Raw genomic sequence first — 16,958 nt, 5'->3', positions numbered from 1 at the left:
TACTGTTTACCCACCTATAGTTGCTACTTGAAAAGACTGCTACTGGGAGAAGAGGTAGGTATGCAAGTATACGCAGGCAGGAGTGTACCGTAAGACAGTAAATCATTAGTCAAGGCCTAGAAAGAAAACTCCAAGAATCTCTGGCAGATCCAACACACAGCGAAGGCCACAATCAAGCACATTTACCACACACCCCATTAAACTACCGCCCCCTCTTAAAGAAGGGGGCAGAAGCCAATTGAATCATACATCTTGTTGAATTCTACCACAGTAGCCTTTCACAGTACAGTCACCATTTGAACCACCTACGCTTTCTACATGCACTCATTCCATAGAACCTCTGTGGATGCAGTCACCAAAAGCTGCTTTAAAAGAATAAGTCTAGGAAAAGCATCGTGAACAGTTACTGTGGTCTTACATTACACTTCCAACCTGTTAGAATTACACAGTCGATGGTGTTCAAGGTCTACACTCTGCTTGCTGTACGGTACCACCATAGAAGGTAAAAAGAATTGTTATTTTTAACACTGTTAAAGTAGAAGGTTATGCGAGCTGGTGAAAAACAGTTTTAAGCATCCAGTATTTGGAAAGGAAAAACATTTTAGAAAAATAAAAATCCAGATGTAGAAGAGCAGCAAATAAGCCGTTTTCAATATTTACCATTTCTTTTTGACCAGTGGTGCAAGCAAGTCGTTTTCACAAGTGCTTCATCAACTTTTCCTCCTGACATATTGTCCATGAACTGGCGTCCATGTTCCAAGGCTAAGTAGCAGTCATTGCAACAATCCCTTTCTTCTACACGTACCAGGTTGCTAACTGCACTGACTTTGGGGATAGGATCTTGATCTGCTGCTCCAAATGGTGAGAACAAGTTGGTGCATTGATCTTGCAGCAACAGTATTAACTCATCAGGCAGTTTCTCAGGTTCTTTCAGTCCTCCACTGCCATGTTCAACAGAAGTAGCTCTGAGAGCTTCAAAGCGTTTTTCTGCTTCCTTGCCACACTCTGTATTACGTCCTAAAATATCCAATTCATCTTCAAGAAACAGTCCAGAACTGTTGCCAAATTTTCTATTCATAACAGCACTGAAACCACAGGTACACCTATACTGGGCCTCTTGCGTTGGATCGGGAATGTAAACTCCAACATCAGCACCTTTGATGTTCATATTGCAAACACATATGCAGCAGCTGTCAAAGTTACAGTCTTTGAAGAGATTCATTACAGACTCCGAAAGGATGAGATTCACATAAAGACTGTGTGCCTCTGGAATGGAAGGCACAGTTGCAGGTTCAACAGAATTAAGCGGTCTACATGTTGACGGTGTGGAAGCTGGTGAGTATAAATCAGAGTTCTCGTACTTGACTGAACCCTGTGCACTTGCCGGTCCACCAGCTCCACGAGGTGTCCGAGGAGTCCTTGGTGTTCTAGGAGTTGGGAAACGAGGGGTGGAAGGAGAAGGGAGAATTCCAGCTCCACTGTTGCTGGGTGGTGCGCTACTTGGTGGCATCCCAAACGGAGTATGAGTTTGTGGTGTGTATGCAGGGCCGTACTCTTGATCCATAGTGCTTCCATCACTGATAGGAGCCATAAGAAGAAGGAAATTATTTAAATAAACTTCAAAACCAATACATCACGTAAAGCTCAAATTGCTAAATAAGGGCCTTCCTAATTAAAATTTGCTTTTTTGAACTAGTCTTTCATAATCTACAGAAAGATTTTCATTCCCTAAGGAACTTCAAAAGCATTTGCTCTAAATGACTTTGCAGGATTCCCATTGACAGTGCTGTTAAAGAGTCATTCCCTTCTTCCTTTCCACAAAGTTTCCAGGAAAAAAACGTGAACAGTGTAAGTTACAAATTCCATGGATGTATAGATTCTACCAATAGCAGATTCAGCCAGATACGTGAAGTATCACCTGGAAATATTTAACATTTTTTTTCCTATGCAGCTGAATATATCCAAAGATCAGTAAGGCTGATGAGACCTGGGAACACATTGCTTATGAATGACCCTAATAGAAGCAACATCAGTATTTACAACAAAATCAAAAACAATGCAACATTATCAATAAATACACAGCCTCCTTGTTGCCTAATCTGTCTATAGAAGCTACTAATGCAGAGGAGAAGGAAGAATAAATATTTTCTTCAAGTACTGCCAGCAAAACCGTCACTACCAAACACAGATTAAAGAAATGCTTCCTGCAATACTACTGTTACAAGGCAATATCATTCTAGGCATAGCTTCCAATAAAGGAAAATTTTTTTTCTAATCCCAGTACAGATTAGATTATTACTATTTAAGAAAATAATTTAAGAAACAGAAGCACCACCTACTAAGCCCTTACAGTACCTATACCACCACAGCAAAAAAAAAAAGTCCCAGGTTTACATTTATCTTGATTGTTACCGTCTTCACTACTTATTAAAACTGGACTTGCACCATTAAGCTTCCCCAAGAAACCTTTAAATGAGACAACAAATAAAGCGTATGCACAGTTAAGAAGCTATTTCAGGAGACACTCTCTTGTAGTAAGGTTTAATCAAAGATTGTTTGAAAGACTCCTGTCAGTTGTCTAAACAATGTCTTTATAAATTTTTCTCATTACGAGTTTATAAAAAAATAAAACTAAGGAGTATATAAAAAATAAAACTAAGGAGTACTTTATTGTATAAATAACTGAAAACTGTAAAAAGCTCAAACATTTGTGGCATAAGTCATACCCATCTTTGATGAATGGCATGGCAGGTCCTGGAGGAAGTAAATCCAACTTTCCCACAGTCCAACTCTGGCGATAAATGCATTCTTCTGGCAGCTTGATGGGAGGGAGACACTGGCTGGGAAGTGTCTTCAGTGGTGCAAACATGGAACATCCCACTAAGGCTTGGCAGTTCTCAGGTTTATAAACATAAGAATAATCCTAGAAGTTATACATGGTAAAGCATCAGCATGCAAATTAATAAGATTTCAGCAATGAAAAGGCTTCTTAAAAAATGGAACTGAATAAAAGTTCAAACAGTAGCTCTTTAATATTTAATCCAGATAAAGCTGTAAAAGTGGAAGTTAAGATTTACACATACATCATTCGCACCCATCAAATGATATGCCAATACAAACCGTGAATTATCAAAACTTTATCATTAATTTACCAGTGGCTAATTATATATTACTCTTTCTTTAAGTTTATGTTGTAAAATATCACATATTACTTACTAGACATATGTTGCCTCCCTCAGGATAATACAGGGGACAAGTTACAAATTGTACTTAGTCTCCCACCGACCCTATTCAGGATTAACTAATAGATTGAAGAATAATCAATAGAAACATATCAGGACTATCAGCACTACCTACCTTTATTTCAGCAGGTTTGGGGCTGCAGAAACCCTCATCTACTTCAATTCTGAACTGAGCCCCCACACTAGAGCTATTCCCTTCAAGTACTGTTCCTCCAAGTGTAGTGTCCATGCTGCCATACTCCTTATTATTCATGTTCATTGGTGAAAATCCCATAATATGCTGTTCCAATGAAGGTGGAGTTGGATACATTTTATGGAGATCTGCAGTGCCTAATGTCAGATTAGAAGTAGGCTTTAGAGTATGACAACATTTTGAATTGTTTTCTTTGTCCTAAGATTTCAGTAGGGTAAAGGAAGCATGTTTAAATGTTTAAAGCTAGTACTCTATTTAAAGAAGAAAATAAAGCTTACTTATGCATGACAGCGGGTCTAAATTTCCTGCTTTTGCCTCTTTGCAGTTGGATTTGTCATCAGCACCATTCACTGTTCTTTTAGATCCAGGCTAAGAAAGAAAAGAAGTACTGTATTAAAATCATTTCAGACATGAACACACATTCATTTTCCCTGATAACAGGAAATTTCATGTACAGTGGACATAGAAAGCTGAGACTTCATATAATATTTAGAAAAACTATAATAAATCATAAGTTTGGTACTAGTGATTGGGGTTACCCTTGTCTTCCCTTAATATTTGTAACTCAGAATTCTCTCCCATCAAATCACGACACTATTGAAATGAAAGACCAATTATAAAGTAGTTCTCAGTCTGTTAGCAGACATTAAAAAAAGCTAAGCAGGGCTGCCCGCAATCTCAAAAAATACACACTCCCAAAGCCACGCTAACATTACTGATGTTACCACATGAACGGGAATAGAAAGAGAGAAACGCAATTCCTGGAACAAGAGGTAAAGGGAAGAAAAACTGTTTAAATTAGGAGATATTTTACAATGTTTAGACAGTGCCGTAGTCTTTAGAACGTAAGAGTCTCCATGTTTAAGAGCAAATAAGCTTGCTTTATGCTCTATATAATGACGACCTTTGATGGTCATTAAGATCCTTCACGCCTTTACACAGCTACCGCTCCCATTAAAGTTGATGGGTATTTTGTCTGAGTAAGGAGATTTAGGTTTATGCATGGAACAAAGTCCAATTCAGAAAAGACAACTGATTACCAACAACACTGAGACAGAAACAGGAAAGATAATGAATTCAGAGCCACTAGAGACTGCAAAAGAAACCATTCCAAGATAATAACTACTGCAACGAAACAGCTTAGTTGGCAGAAGGTCCGTCCACGTGTTTAAATGCCTCTCATGTTTTTGTTTTCAGTATTACCTTCATTGACTAGCCAATTTATTAATTTTGGCTAGAGATATATTCAAGCATATACTGTCTGAATTACAACGATATGCAAGATCAAAAGCTTTTTTGTATCAAAAATGATTGCATGAGCCAAGCAGAACAGCATGTCTGCTCTAGAGGAGTCATGATACTTGCTTCCAAGTGTTGCAAGCTCCCCTAAAACCACCAAAACGACCCACAAAACACAAGAACACATACATATTACTTGCAGTTTTTTGTCTAGCAGTTGCCATGAACATCACTTACGGTTAGTTCATCCTCATCAGAATTGAAGAGATTGTCAAGGTCAGTATAGGAGACCACCAAGTCTGTTTCATGGAACAGGCTAGTTGATGCAGTGCGAGCATGAGCAGCAATACGTTGGGCATCTATAAAGAAAAACAGATTACAGAAACACTGGAGATGTGTATTTTAAAAAGCCACATTTAAAGGACTATTTCCACAGCTGAAAATATACACGTTCTCAGTTCCTTTCAAGTGTCTTACACGTAAGTGAGGTCCCTTCGATTTTATTACATTTGGATTTTATAGCCACCTTTTATTTTCAAAGTTCAACAAATAAAACACGTTTCCAAGACAATCCTGAATTCTGAAGATATAGGGTAATACACAAAGTAAAAACATAGTAACCTGTTAGAGTCCATCAACTGTTCAAATGGTCATTAATACACCACAATTAAAAAAAAGTATTTTTACCTTGCTTGACAGAAGGACTAAACAGAGACATAGCGTCCTCTCCTTCATGAGATAAAACTGTAACACTGGATGCACCATCCTCAGCCTATTAACAAAAAAGGTAGAAAAGTTCACTTAAATCAATCTGGGGGAAGGACACTATTTCCCTATGGAAATTCTTGTATGCATTGGAAGGATCACGTTCTTATTAGCCTTCTAAGCTCAGCAGGGTGTAGCCTGGGAGTCTGGTTAGTGGTATCTGCTCATGGAGAAGGAAGCTTGGAACACAGACAACATGCCACCAACACACAGAGGAAGAGCACAGATAACATACATCTTAGGCTTGTGTGTTAGGGATAAACACTTTAAATTTAGAAACCAAGCTATGGATTCTTGCTCTAACACTTTATTGAAAAAAACATTTATTATCGAATGCTATACGTTAACTACACTGGTAATTATTAACGAAACTCTCAGTACAGGAGTGCATACATACAGAAGTACTCCTAATAAGCCAATTTATTTCATATACAAGCTCTCAATTGAGTTATATTTTCTTCCTTTTTGGAGGGTGGGTGAGAGGGGAAGTGGACAGGGAGTGAGGAGCTTGGTACTTCTGTTTTAAACACAGCCTCACGTAGTTGGTACTGGTTAAAGGACAAGGAAAAAGTGCAATTCACTGTCCAGGCAACAACTAGTCAGAGTTCACCTCCTCTTCCCTCAACCTTTCCACACATGAACAAAGCATTTGCCTTGTTTTTTCAGTCTTCCACAAGTATCTGCTATCACCCCTTTCTAAAGGGAGGCTCCTGAGCCAGATGAATTTTTGTTCTGATCCAGCAGCGTTCTCTCAGAACAAGCCATAAGCACTAGTGTAACAGCACCACCAGTGCGCCAAAAAATAAAAATAACCTAGGTGTGTAGTTACTGCATGAATGCTGCATACTTCATTTATTATTTCTGCTTGAACAATTTTTTAGATGTACTTCTAAATACAGAGAAGGATTTGTGTTATATTTAGTGACTAATACCATTTGTTTCAATCTCATCACTGATTTATATCCTCACTTCTTTACTCACCTTGTGTTTCTTCCCAGCTTCCCTCTCGATGTTCTGCCTATCTTTTTTACTATCGGGAAATAAGAATTCCACATCGCCATCAACAAAGGCATAAGGATCAATTTCAGGTTCCTGGTCAGCTTCTGACACTACTGCTGCTAGGTATTGGTTTTTACTCTGATACTGTTGCACCAGTTCATCTGAAACCTTTAAAGGCTTCCTACATTGCACCATTAATCTGTACAGAAGAAAAAAAAAATCACAAAATATTATTTATCACTTACATGGAAATAGTTCTGCTATCCCACAACCCTTCCCAAAAGCAATTTCACTTTTCCTTTCCCTTTTCTTCCCTTCCACCCCAGCCTCAGAAAACTTTTTGGGAAAGAAATGAAATCATTAGTCACATAATACAGCCTCCTTACACACGTCAGATACAGCACTGTGACTCATTCTGACTATCTCTCCTCAAGCATTGTCAACCCAGATAAAGATTAGTAATTCATCTCAGGCCGTAGCTGTCACTTATTATAAAGTACAAATCTATTAAGCAGTCTATAGCCACTAAAAGAAACTCACCAGGTTAAAAAATTACTTACTGCCGCTCCCCATCCACGTTCGAACAAATGATCAGAAAGAAGTGATTAAATCTGAATTTTCCGTATTTTAAGAATTTAATTCCTGAGCATTTAATTCAGCATAGAAAGGCAGCATGCCAACCCTTCTAATACCTGGCTGTGTCTAACACAACACAGACCAATACGCTGTTGCACACTAAGTCTGGCTATGCAAGAAGCCCATAACTACACAAATGCCACCACATTTAGCAGTCATTTAAATCACTTCTATAAATACCAGATGAAGGTCACAACACACCGATATCTAATTTACTAATGGGAATAAACATACATTTGTCATTGTCAGCATTTTTCTTTTCATCCCATTTGGAGTCAAAAATGGAGTTGAGAGTACATAAATTATGTTTTTGTAACATTTACTGGTTTCACACATGTAATATTGCACCAACAAAAAAGAAATATTGGTAAACAGGAAGTTAAGTTGTGAACATTAGCTATACACATGCCCCTCTATCTTCTGCCAAATGATTTTGTATATTACAGCATCTGAGAGGTACCACATGAGGAAGGTATTGCTTGGAACAAGACAACCCTTTCAGCAGCATCAGACTGCTGAGGCTGCACAATTTCTTCTTACTCAAGACCCTCCTCCTCCCAAGCAGGAGCAGAACAACCAGTGAGAAGCATTCACAGAGGAGTTGACACATTAAAAAAAGGCATTTTGTAAGGACGAAGATTGGAGAGATACTTGAAGTCTACACACAGGTTCCAACACATTTATTCTTTCCCTTCTCAAGCCACTCTCCAAGAAGAAATACTGTCCCATAACAAACTGATGTGCCTCATGATTAGCAGGGCTTGGTTTTGACAGCCTAGATCCAGACACTACCTAGAGTTTAAAATAAGGCTTACATTTCTCCTCTGAGAGACCAGAAAGCAAGAACAACGTGATACAGAACAATTCAAAGACTTCAGCCTTGGAATTCTGCATCAGTGCACAGTGATTCCTTAAGAGATCTCCTTGCTGCCTCGTACATCCCTACCAACACAAGTTGTATGCAAAAGGACAGAGGCAGGTTCACTTTGTCAAGCCTTCCTAGAAATAAGCTTTCCAAAGAAACATCTCACAGCCAACAAGTGTTAAATCCATCTACACTGGTCATGGTAACACCCTCAATAACATCTTTTATTAGCTATTAATGCCACCATCTCCAGCCCAGACAACACTGCAACGAGTGTGGCTTTGTGTCAAGAACTAGTGGCATCTATACATGGAGCAGCACTTGATAGAGTTGAAGGCTTCCTCTTTTCCAAATCCCATAAAAATTAATATTGGGGGTGGAGGGAAGAGATGGAAAACAACTTTCTAGGAACAAGGAATTAAACACCAGGAAAAACACATAGCAAAAGCAAGCAGCAGTTTCTATTATTTTTTGACCAGCAAAGAAGAAGAGAAATTAATAGCAAGATGCTCTGGTGGAAGAATGTGTAACATACATCCACATACACACACACACACAGTAAATTGTTAAATCAAACTGTAGCCCATACAAGGAACAATCATTTCTTGAATAGAAAAAGGAGAAACCTGAAGTAGAGCTTATCTTCGGCTGGCTGAAATCAATTCAAGGGGAAAAAAATGCTACAATCGTATAAATGCACATCTTGAAAAAGCTGAGATTCATTAGCTAATGCAAACTCTTCAACAGCATTAACATGACAGATAAGGCTAAGAACACGTGTACGAGAACAGACCAACAGCTATGGTATATTCATTTCTGCTCACAGCTTTCCTAGGCAGCAAATTCAACGCAACTGCTACCAGTGGCTTTCCACTGGCAACAGTGGAACAAAATCCACACAAAGTTTCAGTCCTGTGAGTAGCTGCTTCAACTCTTCTACCACAAATTAAGCACACTACATCCACGGGGAGGGACGGGACACAACTCTATAATGTGACACTGGTCACACTGAGAGTCTCCTTTCACCTGAATATAAAAAAATCTGAATCAAAAATAATTGACAGCAACTGGGTTGACAGATGCAACTCTTGGTGCATTCACAATGCATTTTTTGTCCACGGATCACATCCGTAACACAAAGTTTGTCACCTCTGCATCAAAGTGCCAATCGTGTTAAGTTTACCCTGCTATTAACAGCCCTGTCAGCAGCACCTGTTGCTTCCCATTACCATCCTTCTCCTGCAGCTTTCCTGCTTCAAGCTAGATGTCCTCACAAGGAAGGAAGGTAAAAGATGGATGCCAGGAAGAATTTCTTAAGCAGTACAACTGCGAAGGAGACAACCCAGAGGGCCAAGTGGTTTGGGTTTGTTTGTTTTTCACTGTTGTTGTTTTTTTGGTTTTGTTTTTGTGTAGGTTTTTGTTTTTAATTTTTGTCAGTGGCAGTTGTTTTTTTTGCCTTTACTGGGAGAGAAAAGCCATATTGATTCATTCTGCAGTAAAACAGAACTCAAACAGCTACCCCTGCTTTGATTCAATCAATGCAAGTTTTAACACCAAAACCACTAGTGCTATTTTCCTCTTTTGCCTCTAAGCTTCACAGTTTATCAAAACTTAGACAATAAAGTGATCAATTTTTATCCTGATTGAAACAGTAGCAGAGTAGAGCATTTTAAAACCTGGTGCTAGATAACACTAGCTCTCAGAAATAAATTCTATTTATTCAATAACAACAATAAAATTAAGTTAATTTACACATACTTCATTTCATGGCAATCATATCAGCTTAAGTACAAAGAATTCCAGGATCTCAAATACATTTCCTGTAGCTTAAAGGCTTTGGTTCTAACGAGGAACTAGTGTGACTCTCAATTTAGAGAAGCTTCATTTAATGAATGAGGGTTTCCCATCCGATCTGAGGTCCAAGACCAGTTAGAGTAGACACACTAGTCACTTGTTTTCTTCGAACGATAACCTCAAGTCCTTAAGGCTGTTGAACAGCAAACCCAGACCACAGAGAGAATGCACCACGTGCAAGAATGCCAGTTTATATGCTACATATTCCCAAGAGAAATCCCTGATAATAGAAAATAGCTGTGGCCCACATTAACTTTGATGTCTTCTAGGAAAAGAGATTAGTTCCTTCACTGTTCTCATCAGTCATTTAAATAAACAGCTTTCAAAATTTAAGAGCTCTTCTGAATAAAGACAAGAGCAGAACTGAGGTAGAAGGAACTTCATCTTTAAAAGGGTAAATAAAGCACCACTTTAATGGGGTAAGTCTTAAAAAAAATAAGTATTAATATGAGAAATATATTTGGTTTTTGTTGTCATCGTTGTTTGGGACCATAAGTCCCAAATAGGCACAATTCGGCTACAGAGTAATTTTAGAGTAGAAAAATAATATTCATTACCATCTGCTAATGCAGAGTGTTAATGAGGAAAAGCTGGAAAGTCTTACTACATATTTGACTGTGCTTCACGCTTGCATATTACAAGTATTGTCTTCTTATGTATGCACAGCACAGATAAAGTTAGGCTCACACTCAGCAACACTGCTTGCGCTGATGAGAGCAACATTAAGCTTTAGTGAAAAGACTGTTTCTAAGGAGAAACTGCCTTTCCAAGGAGAAAGGCCTTTGGCCTTTCAGTTTCCTCACTTTCTCACATTGTTACTGCAGCACTGAGTATTACTTACTCTGTAACTGATGTTATGTTTTCCTGTTCAGTAGGTATTACTGCATCATCTCTCAATTTATCACTTGGAAGCTGAGGTGGTAAGAATTCCACGTCCTTTTTCTTTGGAACTTTATAATACTTCCAAGTAGTATCTGCTTCATCTTCCTCCAAATTCACTGCAGTACCAACATACATTGTAGGCTCTATAACTTCTGGAAATTGAGCTGGAAAAGGCTGAGATAAGCCATCAAGTCTGTCTTCCATTGTTTTTGTGGGAACCAAGGGATCTGGCGTTGGCATCTGGTAGAAATGTTGAGGAGAAGGAGCTTTAGTTACCCCTTCATCAACTACATCACACGGGTGAGGACTAAGTGGTGGTGGTTGAGGTGAATTTGCCATTTCAGCATTATGCATCTGAGGAGTCTTTGCTACATCATTAGTTCGGATATTTGAAAATCTCACTTGACTGTCTGGTGCAGTCATCACAAGCCTCTGACTTGCTGAATCTGCCTCCATGGCAACATCATCACTGATAGATACACGATGATGAAAAGGAGTCAAAGGGCGTTTTTGTGGCTTATCCCCTTTGTCTTGCTTCTCATTTGTCTTGTGCTTTGGAGCTGCTTGCTGTTGCTGGCCCACAGGTGGTGCCTGCCCCTGCTGACCTGAATTTCTTGGTTTGAGATTTTTGTGCCTGCAGAATTAACATAGGGGAAAATACTTCACATTAATCTTTCAAATATGTCTATCACAGCATTTTCATTAGGTAAGAATCAGCTTCTAAGGCATTAAACAGGTGATTATAGAAGTCCGATACCATTCTGAAGTGGAGCTGCCTCTTTCTGACCATAACTTAATTTAAAAACAGGAATAACATTGTAATATTTCAGAATACTGTTTAAAAAAATGGAAAGCGCTGTCCTATGAGCCCAGAATGCACATAATCCTCAAAGGCATTTATAAAATATTGTCTTCAGTTATCAAAAATAGATAGCAACAGCTTGCTTATATGGCTTTTAACTTCTACCAACACTGCTGAATCAGTAGAACAACATAAGAATTAGCAAATGACTTCTTGGATTCCAGGATCAATACCAACCAATAGCATTGTGCAAGTCTGTGTTAAAGAGTGGAAAATTAACATCAAGAATTTAGAAGTCAAGCTGTTAGTCCTACAAAAGCCATAAAATATTCTATAGTTATAAAATACCTTTTGTGGCTATTTGGCTGCAAATTTAGCAAGAAAGACTCAGTGTCTCGACTGCATTAATACAGTTAGGTTTTGGTGGGGTGCGTGTCCACTCCCCCACTCAATAAATGCACTTGAACTTAAACATTTCAGCTTTGAGCTGAAGATGCCAGCTTTCTAGATCATCTAACAGAACTAGAGACATGAAATATCAAAGCCTGAAATGAAACTCTTCGGATTAAGCTACTGAACTACATGTACATCCTTAGCACCCAGGTATTCTCTGCTGTTCTATTAGGAAAGTCACGAAGTACACAGCTTGCATTAAAACCAGGATTATGCAAGAATAAAAGGTAAGAGGTATCAAAATCTATTTTTACTTAATACTCTCATAAACATACACACACACTTCTCACTGCTTAGAATTCAAAGCATAGAGAACAATAAGGGCTTTGTTTGTTTGTTTAAAGTCTTTGCAATTTCTCTTCAGGGAACTGCATATTTCTAATACATACCTCATACAGTTAATTGACAGTTTTCTCTTAGCTAGCACTATCAAACCTAAATTCTCCTTTAGGAGAAATTCAATCCCCCACCTTCTACCAGCTCTTCTCATGCCATTAGTATTTCTAGAGAACTTAAACATTTCAGTGAAGGAGAAAAATGTAGTTCTTTCGACATGCTATACTCTCCAGACATTAATTTTTTGAATATTCTAATATCCAAATTGCAAGGTAATCTGTGTAACAATTTAAATCAGAAGTGTTTGCACCTTTGCAACGCTTCAGTCACCTAAATGTTCTAAAAATGTACAAAAATGAAACATTACTTAATGTTTCCATTTATGTTAAACAATTTTAAACAAGCTTGTTTATAAGGACAAACTACTACATCTGCCCATGGAATGCCATATTTCCCAGAAGTAAATTAATATTTTTCCCTTCGTGTTCCCCAAGACAACATTCACCCATGCAACAACGATCTTGTTGTTCACTAACAGCTTTTTTCTTTTAAGACTAACACCACAGCCCTCTAGAATAGGTTCTTAATAAATAGGCTTTCCCTTTCCATCACAGCCCAAGAAAGCTGCCCAAGAGGTAGTTTCTACCCTTAAACGGGCCCACGGAATTCCAGACCAAGACTCAGAAATTGTCACTGAACTGCCAGTAGGTCCACTCAGACAATTCACATGAATGAAAATTCCACGTTACCTTATTGGGCAGAGTTTCAAGGCCTAAAATGGCATGTAGGATGAGATACAAGTATGTTTGTTTTTAACCACTTTCTTATCAGCAGCTGTTGCTTAATTAGTCACAAAGAAGTCATCATGAACCCTCTCCTGAGCACTTGAATCTCAATGTACACTGCTGGACTACGGGTCTGACAATTACCATACCTTGAACAATTGCAATTTGTCCTCTGCGTGGCTTCAACAAAATCCCAGGATGCTACCTTGTCAGCTGTCTCTTCATCACACAAGCCGTTTGATGTAGCAGAATATTTCCGCCTATGATTCAGTATTGGGAGAGTTATTTGGGATCAACACATTTATCTTCTGTCAAGTCTCAAGAGCAGTTTTGTGACATAGGATTCAGCAAAGAAATCAAATAAATTTTTGCTAACATATTAAACTGAGAAATAAACAACCTACTAGTTAGGATCCAAATTAACTTCTTTAAAACATGTTGTAACTAAAACACTTTCTACTAGCAGTCATATCATCTTTACCAGAATTACATTCTACAACACACAAAGTATGGTATTTCTTTTAGTTTCCTAAAGTGAATACATACTTGTTCTGTGCTCTGTTCATATTGCATTCTTGCCAAACTCTGTCCACCACTTGATTAGCTAGTTTTCTAGGTATTTTGCCACCATGATGACTAGTACTGTCAGAGATAAATCCATCAGAAACTGAGGAAAACTTCACCCATTTCTGGGCAGACTGAGCATCAACTGAAAAGCAGCACCAGAGGAAATAGTTTTAGGCAATGAGGTAACCAGCACTGGTTGAACATCCCAGGAAAAAAGTACTTTCTTAACTCAATGTCAGGCAATAAAAACAGAAGATTTACATATAGTAGCAGATTATTATAGCACAGCTCCCTCAAATAGAGGGGAAGGAAAAAAAAATATTTGTTATAACTGGGCTGGCTATTCTTTATTTGTCCAGGAACTACAGGCCTGAAAGAGAAAACAATATTGCTCATACATCAGGAAAACTTGAGCAAAGCTACCTGTTAGCAAATTTAACGGTTTTGTTTGTTTGCTAGTTAGTTTTGGTTTTACGTTTTTTGTTGTGGTTTTGTCATCCCTGTCCTGTGTGTCTTATTTCCCTCCCAGCCCCCCAGGTCTTCTGCTACATTCATTTGAAGAAAAACATGAAAAAACGAAAACAACCACTTGCATACCCCTTTTCTGCACAAAAAGAGCTATTTATAAAGTCATCGGAAATTACTAGTGAGCCTTACCTGCTTTGACTTAAAGCAGTATTCTATAATAATTACTCACATGGTTCAGAAAGCACACAGCCTATAGGAAAGTCAAGTACAAAGAAGCTTCCCGGGACTGCGAAAAGGCTGAAAACACCACCTTGCTTATCAATAACCAAGATACACAATGATGTTTATAAAGCTACTCCAAAATACATACACACGTTGGCAGGGGAACAACACAAAGACCTTGACCACAGAAATGTAAAGTACTGGACTACAGCATCAGATACAAAAGCAGTCCTTACTTTACCCATTTTAAAAACATTTAGGTTAATTTTGCCCAAAAATGAAGAATAAAAATTGTGTTTCACAACAACAGACTTCTGAATTTAAAAAAAATGATTTTGGTAACAAGTCAGATGTACAGTGAACATCTGAAACCTTTCTAAACACTGCTAGATTTTAAGAAGAAGCCATTAAAATGATTTCCCACATGTAGAAGCTAACTTTACCATACCTGTTTGAACTTCCTCTGGGGATGTCGGTGGAGTTAGAGTTACTGAAGACATTGCAGGATCTCTTGTGGAAGCAGGCACTTGGTGGACACCCAAGCAAGTAGTTGAACAGTGAGACGCCCCAACAGTACTAGGAGCAGGGATGTCTGTCTGAGGAACTAGAACGAAGCACGCTGGATACACCATTCGCACACCAGCTGAAAAAAGAACAAATCTATTTTACAGTTGTTCACCAACAGCTTACATTTAAAATAGTCAAAAAAAGGATCATCTTACCAGTTGCTCATAAATTTACCTACACTTTCTACCTACTAAATCACTAACTGTGGACAAGTCTGTTGTCATTATTACCTTAAGATTTGTTTTATACGGAGGACTTGGTTGAATGTATGAAAAAGGCTTTTTTATAGGCAGAGACAGCCCCGGCCTACAAATACTACTACGCGAGTCTATTGTTTTGGTTTATAAAGAAAACTACAGACATAGCTTTTAGTACCATGTAAAAGTGACAATATTCCTATCGCCGTCATCATCAGGGTCTCCAACCATCACTGCAATACAAGCTTGCCTCACTTACTACAGAGAAATGACGACATTAGTTGGCAAATCAAAGGTCAGTAGCGCTCAACAAACAAAAACTACTGTGTCCAAGGAGCTTAGATTTTAGAAACAAGAGGAGATAAATGCAGTGCCTGAGTACAATAAACTCTTCAGGTTTGTGGTTTTGAAGAAATCCCTGAAAGGCACATCTGTTCTGTTTGAATTTGCACAGAATCTGAAACAGTACAACACGCTTTTGATGCATCTCTGATGCCAACAGTGACAGTCTAGTGTTTTTGTTTTAAATATAAAACAAACAGTCTTGCTTCTCAGGGCACAAAGAAAAATACCTTATCTAATAGGTCTGTAAAACACAATTTAAGTAGCCACTTGTTTTAGATAGGTCCAATCATTAAATAGAAAAGGAAAAGACCAACAGCTGTCACAAACGGCTGCAAAAGAATAAAATGGGGTCAATTCCACATGCAGAATTTTGAAGACCTAACCAAACAATTTCAGTAATTAAAAGGTAAAGAGAACACATACCGACAAGGACTTCGACAGCAGCTAAAGAATCATCTTCCCAATCCATGTCTTCTTGCTTTTCCTCAGACCCCTCCTTCAAGTTAGATGTGACAGGATAGAATTGTTTCCATTCACCAATAAGCTTTTTTGTCGATGAATCAGAAAGCTTGAATGACTGCCCTGTGAGTGTGCCATTTAATCCAAAGGGACTTAGAATAACTAAAAAAAATAAATACAAGTTATAGATTATATCTAACCAAAATTTGCACTTCCCACTGAAACAGCATTAGTGTTATTTCAGCCACACCAAATAACTTACCATTGGTAAGTACACCCTGATCACATTTTACTATACTGCACAAGTTGGAGGCATTGTTAAATGTATGTATACTGTAAGAACTGAGGTATCACAATAACCATTCCCAATTAATCTGTTTAAACAAGCAACAAGCAAGTTTTTGACTGGGCTAGCAATGACTCCGCAATATACAGGTGGGATAAAAGAAGACCATTTCAAATTCTGACAGTTACAGTGTTTCCCCATCCTTTCATTCTGCTTGGTACAGTTACAACAACAATGCTACATATATAAAAGGAAGTAATCTGTTTCATGTTTAGTCTTGTCCATATTAGAAAAACACAGCTGCTGTTATATTTCATTCAAAGAAAGCAAGTTTGGACACTGAGCAGTAATAAACAACGGCAATGCACAGTCATGCAGGAGAAGTGATTCCTCTAGCCAACACAAGTGTGTCTTAGACAGGGAATGATCAAACAGCCCACTAACCAGACTCGGGCCCCATCACTCCTTTGTCTTCGAGAGCATAGCCTGCATCTGCTGGTGGAACCAAAGCAATTTACAGGCAAGGAATAGCCAAATAAAAATGGGAAAGGGGAGTGAATAGGTTAAGTACGTCAAGTCAGAAATGGATTTCTAAAAGAGAGGTTGTGGAAGGTATGTGGCGATTATAAAGCATGTTGAAAACGCAAAATATTTGAGTCACCCATAGGGCAGTATTCAGAAATAAAGTTTACTGTATCGTAAAGTCACATTATTGGGCAACATGCCAAAAAGATGAATATGGAAATCATCCACCTGCAGAAGATCCGAAATCCAACTGGCTTCTGACTGGCTATGT

General features: G+C 38.3%; 1 protein-coding gene across 2 annotated transcripts in view; it reads right to left on the bottom strand.

Moving 5' to 3' along the window:
• The window catches only part of MED13 (mediator complex subunit 13), a 55,685-nt gene that overhangs the window by 10,696 nt on the left and 28,031 nt on the right, over positions 1 to 16,958 (bottom strand). For both annotated transcript variants that reach the window (XM_040532139.1, XM_040532140.1), the window contains 12 exons: positions 15,841 to 16,038; positions 14,757 to 14,951; positions 13,598 to 13,760; positions 13,201 to 13,311; positions 10,635 to 11,309; positions 6,421 to 6,637; positions 5,362 to 5,446; positions 4,912 to 5,033; positions 3,714 to 3,804; positions 3,358 to 3,572; positions 2,727 to 2,923; positions 661 to 1,577 (listed from right to left, as the gene is read on the bottom strand). In XM_040532139.1, the coding sequence (XP_040388073.1) occupies positions 661 to 1,577; positions 2,727 to 2,923; positions 3,358 to 3,572; positions 3,714 to 3,804; positions 4,912 to 5,033; positions 5,362 to 5,446; positions 6,421 to 6,637; positions 10,635 to 11,309; positions 13,201 to 13,311; positions 13,598 to 13,760; positions 14,757 to 14,951; positions 15,841 to 16,038 (3,186 nt within the window). The remainder of the gene's footprint in view (positions 1 to 660; positions 1,578 to 2,726; positions 2,924 to 3,357; positions 3,573 to 3,713; positions 3,805 to 4,911; positions 5,034 to 5,361; positions 5,447 to 6,420; positions 6,638 to 10,634; positions 11,310 to 13,200; positions 13,312 to 13,597; positions 13,761 to 14,756; positions 14,952 to 15,840; positions 16,039 to 16,958) is intronic.

The sequence above is a fragment of the Cygnus olor genome, chromosome 20, assembly GCF_009769625.2.
Source record: "Cygnus olor isolate bCygOlo1 chromosome 20, bCygOlo1.pri.v2, whole genome shotgun sequence".
Classification (NCBI taxonomy): Eukaryota; Metazoa; Chordata; class Aves; order Anseriformes; family Anatidae; genus Cygnus; species Cygnus olor.
Note: the sequence above shows the minus strand (reverse complement) of the source record. Positions and strands in the feature narration are given on the sequence as shown.